General features: G+C 40.7%; 1 protein-coding gene across 9 annotated transcripts in view; it reads right to left on the bottom strand.

The window, feature by feature from the left end:
• Positions 1-20656, bottom strand: part of EYA2 (EYA transcriptional coactivator and phosphatase 2) — a 101187-nt gene that overhangs the window by 70010 nt on the left and 10521 nt on the right. Inside the window, exon 1 of one of the 9 annotated variants that reach the window (XM_056354604.1) lies at positions 17654-17935. The exons of 6 other annotated variants lie outside the window; for them this stretch is intronic. In XM_056354604.1, coding sequence (XP_056210579.1) covers positions 17654-17763 — 110 coding nt within the window. In that variant the 5' untranslated portion in view covers positions 17764-17935. Of the gene's footprint in view, positions 1-17653; positions 17936-20656 lie in introns of those variants that run through there. 2 more of the 9 variants (XM_056354601.1, XM_056354602.1) reach the window with 2 other exon arrangements.

Here is a 20656-nt window from a genome sequence, read left to right as displayed (position 1 = left end):
GAAGATCATCCTCAAGGATTCAGAACCAATGAATGCCTCACAGTTTGATCTATTTATGAAGTATCTTGATGAGGGAAAACCCAAAAGCTTGCCTCATTGTCCTAAATGCAGCTGATGTCCTACATACCAGAAGGAAATGTGACAAAGTTTGTGGTCGCTATAAAACTGAAGATACTTTCTTAAGAAACTGGAAGTAAAATATAATTTAACAATGTGTCTGAAAACCCTACTTTGGCTTAGTCTCACAGCCCGGCATTGGAAGCAGTATCCCAACCATCCCCCAGCTCCTCATATTTTAAAAAAATAATTAAAAAAAGGTTTTGTGGTAGTCCATTACTACACATGAGGGAAGAAAAAAAAAATCTAACCTCCCCCAAAGTCAGCTTCCTTAATTGCTTCTCTTCCTCCAACAGATTTCTAGGTTAGGGTCTTCAGGGCAGGGGGGAGCGGGGTGGGGTTTTATTTTCATTTTGGATTTTCCTTGCTGTGGTCTTAATTAATGCATCATTAAATCAGAACTTGTGATTCCCAAGTGATTGATAATTGAGCATGCCTGTGGCAGCCGTGAGACACAAGCCCTGCTACCCACTCTGAAGGCAGTTTGCCTGCCAGGGTGATGGATTTGCCCTGAGACTCAACACTTCGTGGGTGGGAAGGACCCTCTTGATCTGCTTCTGCAGAACTGGGACAGCAGGACAGCACATTTAATACCACAGTCAAGAGGCCTGCGTGTTTTCACTACAGAAAAACACCCTTCAACCCTCCTGCTTTGCTCTCCTTATTGATAAAACATGAATGATGGTGATAAAGCCATGGGACTCCTGAATAAAACTCCTCCATTAGTGCTAAGGTTTATGGAAATACCAGATTCACAAAGTTTAGACCATTCTATGATCAACAGTGAATTTCTGGCTGGATCATCTTCAGACATGTTGAGTCAAACTAGTTAAGCCTAATAATGCAAAAATAGCTGCCTCCCTCCTTTTGATACTGCTTAACACACTCTTCATAAATGCTGTAGGCAAAGCTTGTACAGCACTAATGCAATTGCTATGAAGAGTACTACAAATGCAGGTGCTTCTTCATTACCACTTAACCCTGAAACTGCTTTCCATGTGCATGGCCTGAATGTACAGCTGATTTGCTCCTGGATTATGAAATCCAACTGTACTCTGATATACTTTCCCTGATTTGATTTGAAGTCAGTCAGGTTACCAATCTGGATTTAGTAAATATTTTGGTTAAATAAATCAAATTTATAAACTTTAATATTCACTTAGTCACAATCCTTTCTCTTTCTTTGAAACAAGCAGAGGGTGGTCTTACAGGAGAGGCTATCACTCCGCTAAGCTTCAAGAAGTTATCCTTCCCTCCTCTTGCTCACAGATATGATTCAGTAATCATCTTCTCCCTCTTTTGACTCTTAATAAAAATAAAATGTCATTGTTAATAATTATTACTGATCTCAATTTATCTGAGGAAAGAAACGTTTTCTAGAGGAAGTCAAAGTTTTTCATTCCCAGCTCTGACACTAACTCACTGGCCGTACACAACATCTCTCTCCTTTGCCTATTCCCTACACAATGCTGTTGAAGGTTTATTTAAGTTCAGAGCAAGCAGTTCTGAACACTGGTAATTCTTGGTTACTGGAACTTGGGTACCTCCATGTGCAAGTGCTAGGTTTCCATCTGCTCACACAAATGCAGAAAGGTTTGTGCTGTCATTACTGGCAAACATATATGCATACCAGATATGCATTTTTACAGCACTGAGCTCCTACTATGCTTTTAAAACCACAAGAAGTTATTGTTTAGGGTAAGGCCTCCAAGAATTTCTGTGAAATGTGCAGGATTTACTCTGCTGGTAAATACTATTTCTGTAGTGAAAGCCAGTTGCTTCATCAGTAGGAATAACCAATTGTAAACTTTTCTGTTCCTGTATGCCTAACAGGCAGGTTCAAAAGGGATATTCTGAATCAGGAGACAGGTAGCTTATAGAGAGAAGTTAAGTGGAGCAGACTTCTCATTTTAAAGAGTTACAGTTTGCTCACTACTGTTTTACTAACACAACTGAATTGCTGCGTATCTTGGGGATGTTAGGAGGAAAAAAGACTAGCTATCCAAAAGCAATGCTTGAGCAATAGCTGCACTTTTATTGGTCACTCATGCTAATTAATAGTGCAGGAACAGCTAAGGGGAAAAGTTTACTCAGAGCAAATGTCCACATGTTTTCCTTGATATTTATTCCATTACTGATTAGTTTCTGTGAGTATTTGAAAGTCAGGCTAAAATAACAAGGCTGAAATAACAAATGGAACAGCTTGATTCTCTTTGTGGCTTCAGGTGGACTGAGGTCTGATTTCCCAAGAGTTTTGGTGTGACAATAGGCTGAAGCTTTTTCTTCAAGCCCAGGTGAAAGCTAACCCAGACCCACAATCCCAAAGCTGTTAGCAGCAGGTTTATTTTCAAGACAGAGGGAAGGGATTTTTACCGGGATGACAAGAGGATATTATCAAACAAGGAAGAGTTACAGAGCACCTTTGCAGAGATCCAGTCACTGATACACCACAGGGCAGCATGGAAGTGAATATACCAAATGATAAATGCACTAACATCGCTTGCCATTCAACGTCCTTATTTTCCTTTGCGAAGTCTGATCAGATAAAGAAAAACACTTTCAGGAAAGTGCCATTTTATGATATTAAACAGGCCTCAAATGACTTACCAACGTACAGAGACACACTGACATTTGAACTGCAGTTTTGTTTTCAGTCTTGTTTTTCCCTGCTGTGACTACTGCATTTGAATAACTGAATTTTTAAGATATCTTTTCCTCCTTTCACCATGACGTAATGCAACTGTTGCACAAGACTAACAATGTAGAGCTACTGCTGCGGGAGCCAAATTTGGCACCAAGAGAGATTAGAGTTGGCACAAAACACCATGATCTTTAAAATAAATTTGGCAGACATACTGAAAAGGTTTGCCATTGCTGCCATAAACAGCATACAGAGCAGTGAATGGAAAAGTGCTGAAAGAGACCATGGTTTTGTTACTGGAACAAAGACCTCAATTAGCTAACCACTTAATCTAGCACCTACTCATATATGAAAACTGAAGAATTTTTTATAATAGCACATCAAAATTAAGGGCAGCAGCAGGGACCAAAGTGTAACATAACAGTGCCTTTCATATGTCCATCATACCAAACTCAGCCTACAAAAACCTCCAGCCAGCTACCTATTAGCCAGGAGAATCTCTGTGCACAACTGCAAGGTCCACTAGATTATTCAAAGAAAAATACTTGATCCATACAAGAACACATCTGTCTCAACAAATTTATCTTTCCAGTACTTTTCAGTTATGGTTTCCCAAGAGGGAATTTGCTCCTACTCAACGACTGTGGAGCAGTGCTCTGGAAAGAGGTATGTATGTGTATTTTTCTTTTTGAAATGCAGAAGGAACGGAAAGAGAAATACACGTTTTCCTCACTGTATCCCCTTCTCTCTGCTTGAACTGAAAAAGCGTGGGCAGATTTTCTCTGCTCTATATAAGGGTCTGATAATTTGAGATGTGGACATCTGCCTGCAACTGGACAGATGCCACCAGCTTATTTCACCACAGGCAACTAGACAGCCATGTAATAGCAGCATTTTTCAATTGCTACTATTTTTTTTAAGCTCAGTACCTAGCAGAAAAATTCCATATTCCATCCCAAATTTCAAAACTCTAAGCACCAATTCTAAAACAAGGGACCACCTTCACCAGGCAGATAAAAGTCCGAAGCATGCGTGCTGCCGGAACAGCTTTTTGCCAATCTGGTTAGCATTAACACATGTAAGATCATTCAAAGCACATTTCAAGTGATTTATCTGATCCTCAGTAGTAACCATGCATTTTCATAAGTAGTAACAAAAAACACTCCTAATGGATATCCAATGTGGGCTTTGTGTGTGGAGGCATACAGAAGTTAGTCTCCTGTTGCAACTTATTTAGGCATAGATGAAAAACAAGAATTGGCTTAAAGGTGAAAACTTGACTTTTTATTTTCCTCACTCCCCAAAATCAAACTGAAAAAAATAAGATCAGATTACTATGACCTGACAGCTTCAAATTCTTCGCACGAAACTGCCAAATCAGGAAACAGAAGACAACTTTAAATGACCAAAAACCATGGTATCTTTTACTACAAGATGTTTACAGCTTCAATGAAAAAACTAGCATCTTAAAATCCACTTTGTTTTCCTAAAGAGCAGTTTCCTCCTACCGTGCTACACACCACTTACCTTTGGGATCACCACCCCAACTCTGAAGAGGCTACTCTGCAATACAGCTTATCACCCCTGAGGCCACCTGTCAACAGCGACCGCTTCACACACAACAGCAAATCAGGGGACTGCTACAAATACAGGAGTGCTAGGATTCAAAACAGCAATAGAGATGACTGTTTCACTTACAGGACTGCAATGCAGCTCAAGAAAGTTTCCTGCAGGTACAGAAAATGGCAGCTACCTAATGTTCATGCAAATAATGTAAGAAAGGAGTTTTGTCTTCTGTACAGATTAGGAAACCCAGCTGCAAGTAAAAGCTGACTTTAGCTTCTTGGATATTTGAGAACAAGCTTACATGTGCCACTAAGGTGACTGCCTTAGACTTCAAGCTCAGATTTGATCTGCAATATCCCCAGCTTAAAGGCAAATTTATCTCAAAAACATGTGACTTCAAAGGCCCTCACCCTTTCACAGCCCAGAAGAGTAGCCTGACTGCCTAGTTCAACAGCTGATGTGTTTCCTGTCATTGGATTAACTTCAGCTCATAGCCTTCAGCAGAGTTTCTCTCTGACACTTTCATGGAATAACTTCTACAACAGACAAAAGAATCAAAATAATTTCTTCCCTCCGGCTACTACAGGATGGCACAGATATGACATTCATTCATAAGCAGCATGCAAAGATGCTCGTGCTGACCCCCACTCTTTGCAGCAATGTGCTACCAAAAAATAATAATAATTAAAAAAAAAATCAATTGTGCAAAATATCTGAATGCAGTGCTTTGTTCCCAAAGAAAATACAGCAGCTCACCTTTTTTTCTTCTTCCCCAAGAAAGTAGTCCTAGTAACTCTAGCAAAAAACAAGGAAAGAGGACAGTGTGCCTAATTTCAGGGATTTTTTTACTAGTGCATATACAGGAGCGAAACAAAAATTTGAGTCAAGGAGTTTGAGCTCAGATAAACTACAGTATTACAGTATTTCATGAATTTCCCTGAACTACTCATCTGAGAGTCACTTTAAAATACTAACACCAATAAAACTGCAATTAGGGAAAAAATTACTTTATTCTCATATGGAATTATCAGAAATGGCAAATTTGACGCCATATTCCAGTGGCTAGGGCTCTCATTAGGGAGACTTGGATTCAGTTCTGTGTCAGCCAAAGGTTTCCTGTTACTGGAGTATTTTACAAAGCCAACTCATATTTATGCCTACCTCTATTTCCCTTCTCTGTAAAGTAGGGATTACTGCATCTTTCCACTTCTGAGCATGCTGAGCTCAAAACCATGAAGATAACATGCCGTACTCAGGTAAGGCAGTACAAGGGTGTGAGGGAGAAAACTATACAAATGCCAGAGACAAATAAGTAACATTACACTGATTAAAAGTGCCATGAAACCAGCATATTTCTGACTTTTCCTTACTACTTCACAACCTTTCTCTGCTCTTCTGCCAATACAGAGAGCAGACACTGCCAGCAGTTGTCAATACAGAACAGAAGCGTAAGTCTCTCATTCTTATTTTCTCATAGACCATGTAACATGCCTCCTCCTCCCTACACCCAACTTTTGCATGGCTGGATTCTCCTTTTAATTCACATTTGGCTGTGTAACTCTTCTATCCCAGTCATTCTACTCCAGTTGGTCTGTTTCTCCCCTCGAGCAATAGGTGCTAGGTATGTCACGCATCTTCTGTTAGCACATGTCCCGCCATGGTTCACATGAAGCATAACCAATCTGCTAACCCTTGGACAGCTGCTGGTTTTACAGGCTGTCATCACAAAAACTGCCTGTGTGCCTGCTTGTGGGATTCCGATTCTTCAGGAGCCCAGCAACTGAATTCACTGGTTCAGCTGCAAATTTAAGCATGGAATTGAAATGCCACAATTAAGAGAACCAGCTTCACTTAGCTTAGCTTCTCTTCACAAACTAGCATTGGGGCTCATGTTAACACCTTAAAATCCTGCATCTTTCACTTCTAACATAGTTCCTAAAGGTTAATAGGGTGCATTTTCAGCTACAGATAGTGCAGAGTAAATAGGTGCAACAAAGATCCCATATTGCAAGCTTTCACAAGACAGAACAGCCTGCACAAGAACCTCTCCCTCTAAAACTGGTCTAGGAACTACTTTCCTAGCATGGATATGTCAGTAGAGTGGAAGCTGAGACACACAAAGATTAGTGAGAAAATAACACAAAACCAGAAGAATGTGTGACATATAAGTAAAATAAGCTCCTGGGACATGGGTCTGAGAAAAGCCTTTTGAAATGTTATGGAGCACTACTGAAAAACACAATCGCTGCTCCTTTCTGTACACTGGATTAAAAAATAAAATCAAGAACAAAACCTACAAAAACTTCCAGTACAATATATAAACAAACAAAACAAGTTTCTGCTAGAATTATACTCCATCTATTTCCTTCTATCATAGGACTGTCCACAAGAACTCAAGTTTCTGGCTTGCTGAGGAAAGGTTAAACAACATCTAATTGAAAAAGGCAACTTTTTCCTTGTCCTGTCATGTACCACTTTGCCTGCAAATAACATGGCACAAACTTTGAAAAGCATATACAAACAGCTTAAGCAAAAATCCAAGTTTTAAAAGCAACAGCCTGATGCCAGCAGCTATAGCAGTTAAGATTTTTCTCAAAGCTAAGCATACATTTTTCCATACAAGCAGCTGAATCATGGATATTTAAAAGAGTAGTTTATTAAGCACAATATAGCATATCCCCTACTTAGCCCTATAAAATGTGTCCAGTGCTACACAAAGCATTATAAAGCATTTAAATTTGCTGGCATTCACTGGCACAGCAGAAGAATGGAGAGAGCTAATCTAACAGCTGTCTTGAAACACGGCAGATTTATACTGTGGGTTTAGTCACTAACTATAGTTATCTGACTTACAGCAGAACACAACATGAGTAGTTGTGACCTCTGGACTAGGGTAATGTATGGCAACACCTGAAATACACTCTCCTGACTCCACATTGCTGTAGTTGCATTGCTTTTACTGGAAGCACTCAATTTTGGTTAATGCAGAAGTATAGTCAAAGAAAAAAGCCAAATAAAGGCTCATAGTCAGTTTATCAAGTATCTAGATACAGAATGGTTCTGTTGATCTTTTGCATTTGCTATAGCGCTGAATTTTCAGGCAACACCCAGCAACTGAAAAAGGGCATGATTTAATAGTCCAACTTTTTTTTTTTCTGTGGTATATGTTTGTGCTTATTTTTTAAAGGGAAGATGAGAGAACATCGGAGAAGCAGTGGTATAAACATTATCCTTACCTATATGGAAACTTAAATCTAAGTATGCATTGAAGAATGCAATGCAAGGGGAACACTGCTAATTGATTTTAGAATTCAAAATTGAAGCTCGGTAAATTCAAGGGAAAAACAGAGTTACATGAGTATTGCATGAATCTAGGAATAACTGAGTGTATAAATGAAATTCTAGAAAGGCTTGCAAAATTACCCTCAGTTACACCAAATCTTTGGGTTCATGCCAAGAAAAGCTCCATGGTTTTCGACAGAAGTATTTAGGTGGGCAGAACTTCAGGTTTAGTTCTGACTCCAAAATGGGCTTTTCCTGCGACCTATAAAAATACTGCAACTCCTACCATCTCTACTCTTCCCTACGTTACAGCAGCCTGATGACCATTTGCACTCCAGGGCTGGAGCACGGCAGAGATGTTACAGACTTAGAAGGCAACTGAGCAAACTTCTGTGGATGCTTCCTGTGAGGACGAAAACTAATGTCAAAACCAGAAATCACACTTTCCTCATACTCTGCCAACAGCATAAATCAAGCTACTAAGAAGCTTTTCACTGTCATTTTGTTCAAATATTTTTAAAGACTGCTATCAAGGACAACACTGAGGTAATATGAAAGCTGAGCCTGGCTTCTCCTCTCCACCTCCCATCCCCCAGGCCCCTCTCGCTGCAGTTTATTTGGCAGAAAGGCATTACACAGCATCTCATCCAACATTGCTACACTCATCCTGAACATGATTAATTTGCTAATGATACAAATCTCCAAACAGCATGTTAGTACTGCTGACAATTTATGAAATGCCAGAGATTATTCTCTCACCAGTGATAAGCTCTTTCAAGCTGGTGGTTTTGTATGAAACCTCTTGCAATTGCTAAGACCATTCTCATCTCTGCATCACTCCCAGACAGTGCAGAGGCAGAGAGCTGCAGTGAGGATTTCTTTAATGAATTGCAGGTTATGTATACACACAAATAATACAGAGGGTCAGATTATGAATTCTTGCATACTTTCATATGCAAAAAGCCCAGAGTGTGCTTTGGAACTGAGACAAGCCTCACTGGGCAAACACTCTGCTTGGTCTGCTCTCCTCCCAGAATGCAAATGCACACCAGCAATTGCAAAATTAGGGAACATGTCTCCTGTTCTCAACTGCTCCCAGTATTGTCCTTGGCACCCCAATGGCCCCAGATACATGAGTAGAGATTCCAAAAATAGTCTTGGGTATTTCAGTAGATTTTTCACATTTCTTGGGTAGATAGCCCCTATGCTGTACAATGCACCTGAAGGTTATTTATAACATGACTCCCACAAGTTACCCTAGTCCCAGCATCCTCTTGACCAGAAAACACTAGTGATACCAAACTACTTTCAGTTATCATTTGATTACTTTGATCAATGACATACGGGGTATGTTTTTCTTCTTCAAGCAACATTTGCAGTCACCTTGTGGTTTCCTTGTATTTATTCAAATTTATGCAAACTATCAGTTATTTTTACCTATTTGGAACAATCACAGGTAGCTGAAGATATTTAAGATGTGAGATCTTCAACTATGATCAGCCAAGAATCCTATGGCTGCTTTTTCTGTTCTGACAAGTTAGCCCTCAACAAAAATATTTCAAAACTGGAACAGCGGGGATTTATAGGACAGTTTTGGAACTTTTCCTGAATCATATGGACTAGCATTAGCTACTAATTTCCATAAAAGTAGGCTACTGCAAGATACCTTTCCTGAATGCCATTTGAGCTTCTTTTTCAGTTGCTATGTTCCCACAAGCGTGCAGTGTTTCCAAAGGGTGCGGTTATCTCTCTCCCCAGTGCATTTACTTGTCTCCAATATAGGTGTTCTCTATCCAGTTTCATTGCCTATACAATAAGGCATTAATTTGTAAGCATTAATAAGCATGCCATCTATCCAGGTGAGCATGTCCCAGGTTAGCCTGGTGGATTTTCCACTAGCAATGCCTTCTAAGTCAGATGTTTAAACCACCCTGTATGCCACAGAAATGGGGTCATTCAGGCCTGCGCTGCATGTTTTCTTGGCACAGAAACAAGTCAATCTGGCCAGACATCCATGTGCAAACAAGTGATTTTTGTATTGTTAAAAAAGATCTCAATCCCACCTTCTCCATTCTATCACTATTCCTCTTATCCATTCCTCAGGCACATTTACTTCACTGAAATATTTCAAAGAATCCCATACAGTAATGCCACATATTTCTCTGCACTGTTACAAGTGTGACATCTTCTCTAAGGCTCTTCAGATTACGACACTGCACTGGGACCATCTCAAATCACCTCCAAGTTACTATTCCAAGCCAGCAAGAAGTATGAACCTGGAACAGGCTGCCCACAGAGGTTGCAGAGTCTCCTTCTCCAGAGACATTCAAAAGCCGCCTTGACACAATTCTGTGCAATCTGCTCTAAGAGAACTTGCTTTAGCAGAGGGTTGGATTAGATGATCTCCAGAGATCCCTTCCAACCCTGACCATTCTGTGACTCTGTGAATTTAGAGGCTGAATACAAAGAGAAGTAACAGGCAGCGGGACACAAGATTTGGGAATTCAGCAAGAAATCTAGCCCTTCCATTCCTATCATAACTAAAAATGACAATCCAGAATTGAACTGCATATATACTGTCTAATAACTGTCAAGACTTTCTTTTTACTTTAGCACAATTGATTAATGTGTATGCATTTAACACTAGGCACTACCAGTTATAAAACAAGAGTTGTACATTTGACAGAACAGCAGTTTTAAACCTGCAGTTTGTTTTGTAAATCAACGTAATTCTGGTTGCATTTAATAGGCAGGAGAAAGAGACAACATTACATATACTTGTTTAAGCGTACTTCTGTGCTCAGACAAGCCTCAGAGATTTGGTTGTTTCAACTCTACAGTTCTGTCCACAAGCTGGTAAAGCCATTAGTGCCACAGAAACCTCACAGGAGCAATAAAAGAAAACCCAACCAAACCCAACAAACAACAAAAAACTAAAACCAAAACAGCCTATCTTTATCTGCATGCACACAGTCTTCGTGAAAAATATGCACGCAATCAAGCTATAATCAGCTTTTAACACTAACAGCAATCTGTGATGCCAAAGATCACCTACAGGTTAGGCTGTGCGTTAGGTTTTTAAAACTAAACCTTTAACTCCAAACGCGCTCCACCTTGGTACTCCTGTTTCCAGCCCGAAATGAGTTGTAACCTCAGTTACAGAAGACTCTAGGACCAACCAATACTGACTGCTGCACTCCTGGAAGCAGAAATGTTTGAGTAAAAGGTGAGGAGGTTGGACAAGGGCAAAGTCCAAAGTAATTTTAAGTGGTTCAGCTAAGTAGGGAAGGCTAATGGGAAACCATTTTAATTTGTTACAGTCATCCCTAGTGAATAAAAGGACATTTTTCTTCAGCAGCTTGATTACAAAGCAGTAAAACCCTTCTGTGTATATAAAAGACCTATGAACAGTATAGTTCAAAAGTCAAAAAAAGTTTGCACTGTGATATTTTCTCCTGCATCCAACAGAGTAAGGAACAGTTTCAGATATTCAATCATTCCAATTTTTAAGTATTTCCAATATATATTCCATATCGATGAACAGGCACATGCATATTTCTGCTATTCCCATCTACGAAGACACAAAATAATGACAATTTTGCAGCAAACGTTTTTGGACCTTCCCTTTCAAAAAACCCCTAAGAAACACAGAAACATGTAATCTTTGCTTCTCTCCCCACAACACTTTCTGACTCTTGTTGGCAATAACAAATTATGCTGCTTCAAGTACTGGTTGAAATCTGTACTTTATAGACCCTAGGCAGCACTAAACAAGCAAAGCACACCTCAAGGTGACTATACTTCAGCAGCATAAATATCTTGAAGTAAGAATTATGCCATAAAAGGAGTTTCTCCACTTGATGACAGGATTTTTGTTCAGTGTATCAATTTCTTTTTCCCTGAACAACTGCCAGTTCTGATAGACCCACAGGCCTGCATGCAACCAGTAACTCTATGTCATTGCACTGGTCTAGAGATAGGATTGAAAAACTTTTTAAATAGTGAAAGTTACAGCTACTGAGCCCCAGGTTCTCCTGTTAAAAAAAAAAAAAGGGTTTTTTTTTCTAGTCAGAATCAGGGTTTCTAGGCTTAGAAATAAGCATGTTCAGCCATTAGGAAATACTGAGCTTTCCTAAAGCTGTATAATTCAGAGGCAAAGCCCAAATATTTGCTATGCTTCATAACAAAATAATGATCTGGTCATGGCAATTTCTATCTTGTGTCCACCCTGCTTTTCTACATGATTATCTCTGGTCACAATCAGTAAATATTCTGGCATAAGAAGCATTACATCTACACACTGAGCAGGGCCAGGACCTCTACCTGCTGCTGTAATACAACAGCCAACAAACACTGTCTGAACCATAAAACATCTTTTTGTAAAGTGATTTCTGTACTGCTTGCTAAATAGCTTTGTCGACTCAGGTTTTCAGAAACCTTCTTGTATTGGATTGGCCTTTTGATGAGGAACATCAACCAGTCCCACAACTCTGGAATCCCTTGGGATACAAATCCTCACAGCCCTGAGGTACTACTTACAAGAGGTGTTACATAATGTCTTCGCATATGCTTGCAATAGGTCTTTACAGAGGTCTGGGGACATGATCACATTACCAATAGGTCAACTATGGGGCAGTAATCCTCCTTATGAGCATTATTCACCTTTTCCTAATTAAAGGACATAATGCTGCTGCTGCTGACACCTCTACCAAGTAATGCATTCCTGCTTCATCAGACACTTGTATCAACACTTCTCAACTTTGCTGTTGTGAACTAATATTGTTAAGTCACATTCTCAACCCAGTTTGGAAAGATCAGTGCTGTCTTCAGTGAACTTTTCTATACAGCAGCTAAGTCGTATACAACATGCACAGTGTAATTTTTTAAGATGTTCAATTTTTAAACTTTCAATCCACTTATCATCAATAAATAACTTTATAGCAGTTTAGACAGGTTGATATCGACTCTTGGCCACAGCAGGCTCTAGTGTTTGTGTTCTGTCTGCCCACAATGCTTCCTGTCGTTTCTACTGGCTAAAATGTGCTTTTCTGTGGTTTTGCAAAGTGTCCCTCCCTGCTGGGACTATGCAACAACAGTTGGGTTTCATCTCATCTATAGCTCTTTGGAGCTCATGGGGAGCAAGGGGAAGGAGCAAGAACAACGGGGGATGGGACCCAAAGCTAAATAAATCAATGTTTCTTTGATCCTTTGGGATCAGGATGCTGTAAAAACACATGGTTATTAGAACTGTGAATTTATTGGTAAAGGAGTTGGTTACTGGCACTGTATTTCAGTATGAACTTACATTATGATACTAAGTACAAAGCCTTCATTCTGTTTGTGGCTGTAAGAATTAATCTTTTCCATGTGCAGAGAGGTTGTGTGATAATTTAAATGAGATTCCCGTTGGTAGTCAGGCAAGCACTCATCAGCTGCAGGGCTTTCAACAATACACAAGTAACAGCTCCAAGAGCAAATGATGGAACTAACATCCCTCTGAGCCCTATCAAGCAGGACTAGAGCAGTCCGTTTCTTTCAGGGTTTTCATCTGAGTAGGTTGTCAAAAACCCGAAAACCTGAAACTAAAAGGTGAGTTTCTCCCAAAACACTTCAAATGCTTAACTTTGGACAGGATTCAATAACTAATGGACTCTGAATGAAACTATATTTCTAATACCTTGCATTTGCCTCAATAATAAGAAATGGTCTGATCTTGATTATTAAAAATGAAAAAGTAATTTGAAATGTTTATGTGGATGGCAGCTTTATATGCAGAAGTGGTCCAACTGCCTTTTCAATCCAGCTGGAACAAAGTTTTAATTTTTCTTTTTTTGTGAAATTTCACTTATTATGAGCACTATGTCTTAGTAAGGCAGCTGTTGGCAGCAAGTTGTGAAATTAAAGTTGAGCTGGTTAGTGCTACCTAAGAGCCAAGATCTTTTGTCAGAGAGAAGTTTTTCTTGTATACATGTAACCTACATTCAGTTATTAAAATAGCTAGTCCATCAATCCTCCGAACCCCACTTGAAGGGAGAGGCAATGCTACTTTAAAATACAATTTCCAAATTGTACAAATTGCAACCAAAAAATTGGGATTGCTATAACTCATTTCAGCGAGGTCTTTACGTGGCCAATGCACCAATGACTTCAGAAACCCAGAAATTAAGGATTCCCGATTCTCATCACTGTCCTACTAATATGGTGTTAAAATTCTGGGCAACTCACTTCTGACAAGATTCTGAATGGGAAGGAAATCAGGATCAGTGTGTTTCTATTATCCACTGAGGATGTCACACACACAGCCTACACCTGGAGAAAATCATACCAGGCTTCCTATAACTCAGTGCAAGCACTCTTACCATGCAATACACAACCGTGATTTTCCTTCAGCTTCTCTGCCTGTCTTAAAAGAAAGCAGTACTAAATTTCACATCTTGCTCTGAACCTCCTCTGGAATGTGCTTGAGATGCATGTTTCAAAAATACCTACATAAAAGTGCCCGTGGGAACCAGGTGAAGGAGCAGAACAGGAATTGGCACATGCTGTTGGAAGTCCAAGTCAGGTAATTTTATATATTAAGTGCATAAATAAAAGAGGGAACATGAAAAAAAAATGCCTAAACTAAAGCATCAAACTGATTAAACCCCAACAACTAGGTTGACTACACCTTGGAAACTAACTTCTTTCCCAGATTGTTGCCTGGAAGTTCAGTTATCAAGGGTAACAACAAAACCGTATTGTCATCTATGTCAGGATTTGATTAGCTTCAAGTGATTGTAAACATTCAAAGACCTTACTACTGACCAAAGATGCAACCCTGTCCTCTCCCCAGCCCAGCCACAAGCTCCTGCAGCGACACAAATCTGTTTACAGCCAGACCAACAAACTGCATTTTTTTTTTCTGGTCGTCTTCTCAGCTGGATCAGCAAGTTGATATAGTTTGCAGCGTGTCTGATAGCACCAGCCCAGAGGAGGAGACAGGAACACACAGCCAGGCTGAGGAGGCCACTTTTGATTTCAACACCAACTCTCGGGCAGCTTAATCCAGTCTTGAAACCATACCTACAATTTATTAACATGACTGCTATAAGGAGGGTCCCCCTGCTTGCAAGGCAACTGTAGTTTTAATGCCAAATAAGACAATCTGCCCAAATTACTCTACTGCTTAGGTGACAGCTACCTGCACTTCCCTGTAAACACAGGATTACAATTAAATACTCCAATACAGTTGAAGTTGGCACCACTTTTACTATTTTAATATTGAGTGACAAACAGATTAATTTAACATGGCTTTGGGGACTACACCTACCGCACCTAATCCATAAACTACACTCGTATGCAAACTTTGCATCAGCAATTCTTACCTGACATCTATTTTATATATCTGCAGTGCTGTCCTATTTGCAGGGGTACCAAATTACTTTGTCATGCAAATACCCTGGCAGCCATCTACTGCAGTTAAAAACAGAGCCAAAAAGTTCTAGATAGCTAAATTTTCCAGATAACTAGAAAATTAAATAGGAATTGGCGGAAGATGGCTCATTGGTGTTCAGTATCAGTGAATATAGTGGCTGGCTATAGGGTACTTGTAAGCATTTTTAAGCAGAAGAAATCTTGACAGATTCTTTCCTCCATGCAATTCTTTTTCTGAAGAGCTTTTTAAGGAATAACCATAGGGGTTACCTCTTCTGAGGTTACACACATTGTTGAAGACAACTGGATCATATCTCTTTTGTATAAAAAAAACAATAAAAATCTGACTTGTCAGTATCTAGAGAAGTCAAAATCCTCAGATCAAAAATGCACTTAGTATGTCCATGAAAGATGAGAACTGGTGGCCATCATTCCGCAAGTATTGCCTCAAAATACAAACTCACAGATTCATAGCAGTATAAAAATGCAAGGCTGGCAAGAAATTGGAATAAGAATAAAACCACATATGAATCATGCATACAACTAATTAAACATGAAAATTACCTTTACAGTCACTTACCTTCACCATTTTAAGTTAACATCTAGCAGAACAAATTTGAGCAGTGTATTTTGGACATTTACAATCTGGGAGAAATATTTCTTTTAAACTCACATCAGGGTAACACAGCTTCCTTTCCAAGGACTGATTATTTCAGGCCTTCCTAACCAAAGTGAAAAATGCTTAAGACTGAACACAAGCCTTGGTTGACAGCACTGAAATGAGCCTGGAAATCTTCACATTTACAGTGTTGGGAACTGCTGCGTAACTTCTAGGCTAAGACTTCAGAGCAAAGCATACCTATATTCACTCAATTTGCAAGTTAAAGTAGTTAGATTTTGGCAACTAAACCCTGGCTTCCCCTTTTGCTTAAGTAATACCGCAGCTTCTAAGCACTTCACTGTTAGTTGTCAGAGGACCATCTGAAAAATGCCTCCACAAGTCACATCCCAGCTACTTCTTCTTTACTAACATTTGATTTGTGGATTACAATCCAAACTGCACTTCCAAAGGTCACAAGGGCGTATCAACCATTTGAGGCACTACAAAAAAAACCCATGACACAACTCAGGACTTGATTTTCAGTAACTCTGGAAAAAGCCTAGTATGCACTAACCTTTCAGAGTATATGCCAAGAATAATTACAGAATTTTAAGTTCCAGTGACCACAAGATTGCAAGTTCCATACAGCTTCTTCTGGTAATGGTATCTGCACCAACACAGAGCGCATCCACTTGTGGAAGGCCAGAAAGCATCATGTTGGTACAACAAAACCCTTTCATTAAAAAGGCACCTGGGCCATTAACACTATGTCTGCTGGGGGAGACAGGCACCTCACCAGATGGGGATTCAAACCAATTCCCGCATGAGGTGTTGAACAAAAGAGAACTGGCTGCAAGCAGGACAACACAGGCCTGGTTGGTTTTGTTTACCATATAGTTAAAGGACCAGTGAATGATTAATTCGCTCTTTGCACAGTGGCTGACAATATTTTGAGGCAAGACTTTGACTTGCCAGGTTAAACATAAAAATACTTACACAGAGCTCTCTCCTGAGCTGACTGCTGTTCAAATGACTTTTTTACGTTGCTTTCCAGGACAAAATGCATAAATGCCACAAATGCTTAAATGTCAGGCTCTCTTGAGAAGAAAGAGGCCAAATAAAATGTTAGGCTTGCCAAGAGAGCAACACGTTGCTATGCATAGTAACACTAGCACCACGTAGTCATCTTCACTTACCACCTTGTTAGCAGCTACAGGCAAATCTTTGGCAAGATCCCTCTCAAAGTAAACTTGCTTCCACTGAGAACAGCCGGATCCTTTGCCCTCCTCAGTCAAACTCCCTCCTGCACACTCCTGGCTCTTCCTAGGCACAGAGCTGCCACCACCATCAGGGATGACAAACTGAAAGCGTATCTTCCTTTGTAATGTAAATCAGGTAGAAGAACCAGGCTATACAAGCTTCAGGTTAACAGCTTGAAAAGCCCTGAAGCCCAACATCTGAAGAAAAGTTTAAATGTTATTTAAGCCCTGGACACACAATTAAAATCAGAAGATGGCCTCTATTTGATGGCAAGACCATCTCACATGTTTCTACACTCTCCATATGAATATTAACCCACAAAATATTCCAAACGCATAAAAAGACTTGACCTCTGGGGAGATGGGGAGGAAGACAGGTGCCCTACACTAGCTTTTCCCATCTTCTGAGCAGTTACAAAATTACAAGCAACTTAAAAAAAAAAGATCAAAAAACACTCTCCAAGAAAACATATCTAGCAAAATATGAGATCCTGAACATGGGAAAAAATGCATCCCTAGTTCAGGTAGTCATTTAACAGATGGCAACACATTTCAAGAGCCAGCAAGTTGTAAGTGCAATTGGTTAATTTAAAAAAAACAAACAAACAAACACACACAACAGTAAAACACAAATTCAGTTTCCTGTGCAGGATCACTTGTGCCCACAAGATGCACAAACAGCTTTTTTGCATCAGCCCGGAGACTTTTGAAAAGGTGGATATAGTTTTAGCTTTCATCAACCAGGGAGCACCCACTGTCAGGCTCATCTCTTACCTCAGGCGGGACACAGGACAAGCGAGGACAACCTCCTGTGTCACCCTCCCCTTTCCTTCCCTGCCGTGAAACGCTCCAAAACTGGCAGCGATTCCCACTGGATGGGACATGCGATCACACCAGATTACAGTCTGATATGAGTTAATAAAGCACTGGTTTTGTCCTACTGTATCTGGCGTCTGTAGCAGGCGCGGGGGGGGGGGGGGCGCCGGGGCTCCGTGAGGAGAGGCGAGGGGCTGCCCCGCGCCGGTTCCAGCCGGTTTCACATCAGACCCACGGCAGGGCCCGGCCGAGCCCAGCGGGGAAGCCAGCGGCACCTCTGTGAAAGGGCAAAAATCGGCACAGCGGAAAGGAAAACACCTGAGAGAAAGAGCCCCGGAGGCCTGCGGCAGGGCCTGAGGGGAGGGCGGGAAGGTGCGTGCCACAGACTCCCCTGAGCGGCCAGGCTGGAGCTGGTTCTCCTGACGGGAGCTGCAGCTCAGAGAGCCCACACTAACGCAGGGGAGCAGCGCGAGAAGGGGAAGGCATGGCAGAAAGGAAATATTACATACTACGTTGCCTGCAGTCCCCCATTCCCTATCCCCTACGCTGCTCTGGGGGAGGTAGAGGAATTGGGAAAGAAGCAGCAAAGTTGAGCCTTTTCTTGGGAAAGTGGGTGGGCAGAGCTGGTTTAATTCTTGGCTTTGTTCCTCACCATCCAATCCTATTTTAATTGGCAATAAATTAATTTTCCTCAAGCTGAGTCTGTTTTGCCTGATAGTAATTGGTAAGCGATCTCCCTGTCTTTATCCTGACCTGTGAGCTTTTTCATCTTATTTCCTCCCCTCAGACTGTTCAGGTTGGGGAGTGGCAGAGGAGCTGGCTGGGCCCCTGGCCACCGGCCCAGCTCAACCCACCACACATACAAAAAAGTTTCTTACTCACCTCAGTGCTCTGACTGAAAAATACACTAAAACTGAAACACAGCAAAACGAATACATTTCCTTTCCAATAATCTGCTTCTGACAGAATGTCACATCTTCCTTTTCTCCAACTGACCACAGAATGGCCGGGATTAAATCTTACTCTCTAGCAAGGAACAGAGAACTGGGTTAATGGGGCCTGGAGTCTGCAGGACATGCCAGGGCTTCCCCTGCTACATAAACACTTTTATCACAAAGTTGTCATGCATGTCATTTCTAACGCACATTTTTTGGTGCAGTACTGACTACCTCTTCCCAAATCTCTAAAATCACTGCAGCCCTAACACTGAATCATTACTTCTGTCACAGACACCTACAGCCAGCATGCTTCCCAAGCGACTTCCTGGGTTGTACAAAAAAAGCAGAGGAAGAATAAACCAGAAAGCCCTCAAGCTGGACTGCTGTGGCTGCAGGGCACAGGGTAGTGGTACCTGCTCCACCTGAGAGCACCCGCTCCTGCAGTGGAAACCAAACCAGTTGCTGTGATTCTCACACCAGTGAGGTGGACAACCAAGGCTGCCTGCAGATAATCTGCTGCCACCGGCTGACCCTTGCTGCCATTGCCAATCACCCACTTCAAATTTCTAAAGCTGGTCATAAGCAGATGCCTTCTATCCAGTATTCACGTTCACATTTTACTGTGCCTGCCTGCATACAACATGAGTGCAGAATGAGTTTCTTAACGGAGAGAGACTGAAATCCTCACTTGTACCTCTCACCTTATAGTGATGGCTCGTGCTCCCTCTCCTTACACTGAGCTGCTGGAAGCCGCAGTACTGGAAGGACAGGAGCAGAGTCAAAGTTTTGTTATTGCAGCAAAAGACAAACGGATGACACTACACAAGTGTATGGACGCTGGAATAGTTCTCCACTGGGCATAATGACTTGTCAAGACATCAATGTGGCAGAGACACTGTGATGTTTGTCATCGGATTTGAGCTGTCAGTACTGCAGATATTCTCTAGCAGTATTTTCATCTGAACACTAAGTCTGGGACCCAATTCATTTAACATTGTGATGAAGTATAAAAAGCCATCAGTAAGCAGAGTGTGACTTTTTTTAAACAATACAGTTCCTTCTCAAACAATTACCAGGATGCGGTACGTGCAGTTTGGAGGAGAACTGAGCGTCAGCCTGGGTATTACTACATGTCAGAGCTCCTCCTCTGGAGTCATATCAAGTGACTTTCCTCCTCGAACATATCCTAATGAATTCCACTGAAGCCTGCAGGTAAAAATCCTTCCCCAACCATTTTGCCCTGATTGATAGCTTTAGAGCCTTCCCCACACCGCTTCGGCTGCTTTCCAGAACTTTATTTTTCTCCTTTTTGTAAGTGTCTGCAACAGGAAGCTGCACTCGTTTTTTTCCACTGTATGTTTCTCTTAAAACTGACATCCTTGCATTGTAATGAAGGAACCCCTGGGTATTAATGACAAATTAGTCACCAGCTAAAGAATATTTTCTTTTCATTTCTATACCAGGTGGAAGATATTAAAATCTCTAGAGGAATTTCACCTCCTTTGCTACAATAAATCATCACACATTTCTTTTAAAGTGACTTAATTTTACTACCTTTAAAACTTCACCACAAATAAAGAACCCCATAATGTGTTAATATAAGACTAAAATAGTCTCGTGAAATTGATCAGGAGACATTATCATAAATAACATATTTAATCATACTGTGAAAATCAATGTAATTCTGCTTTTACATTTCAAGTGTTATAATTTTTAAGATAAGGAATTATTCCCTTCCAAGAAGATAAAAACCCCATGTACCTACCTAGGTAGAAGTATCACCTTCAAAAAGTTAGCAAAAAATCTTTTACCTTCTTTGTTGAATTACCTAACCTAATAGAGAACAAGATTTTAAAAATCTAAAAAAGATACTACACAGTCTGATAACAAAAGGTGAAGAAGCGTTGCACTGGCTAGTCTTTGTTGAAAAACTTGTAAAGTAGAAGCCAAAGTAGAGCAAAAAAGCCCCCCACAATTAGGCAGTTTGCTGGAGTCACAGGCCATTGAAATACAGCAAAACATT

Source organism: Falco biarmicus, chromosome 10, assembly GCF_023638135.1.
Source record: "Falco biarmicus isolate bFalBia1 chromosome 10, bFalBia1.pri, whole genome shotgun sequence".
Lineage (NCBI taxonomy): Eukaryota > Metazoa > Chordata > Aves > Falconiformes > Falconidae > Falco > Falco biarmicus.
This window is presented reverse-complemented; position numbering and strand designations above follow the sequence as displayed.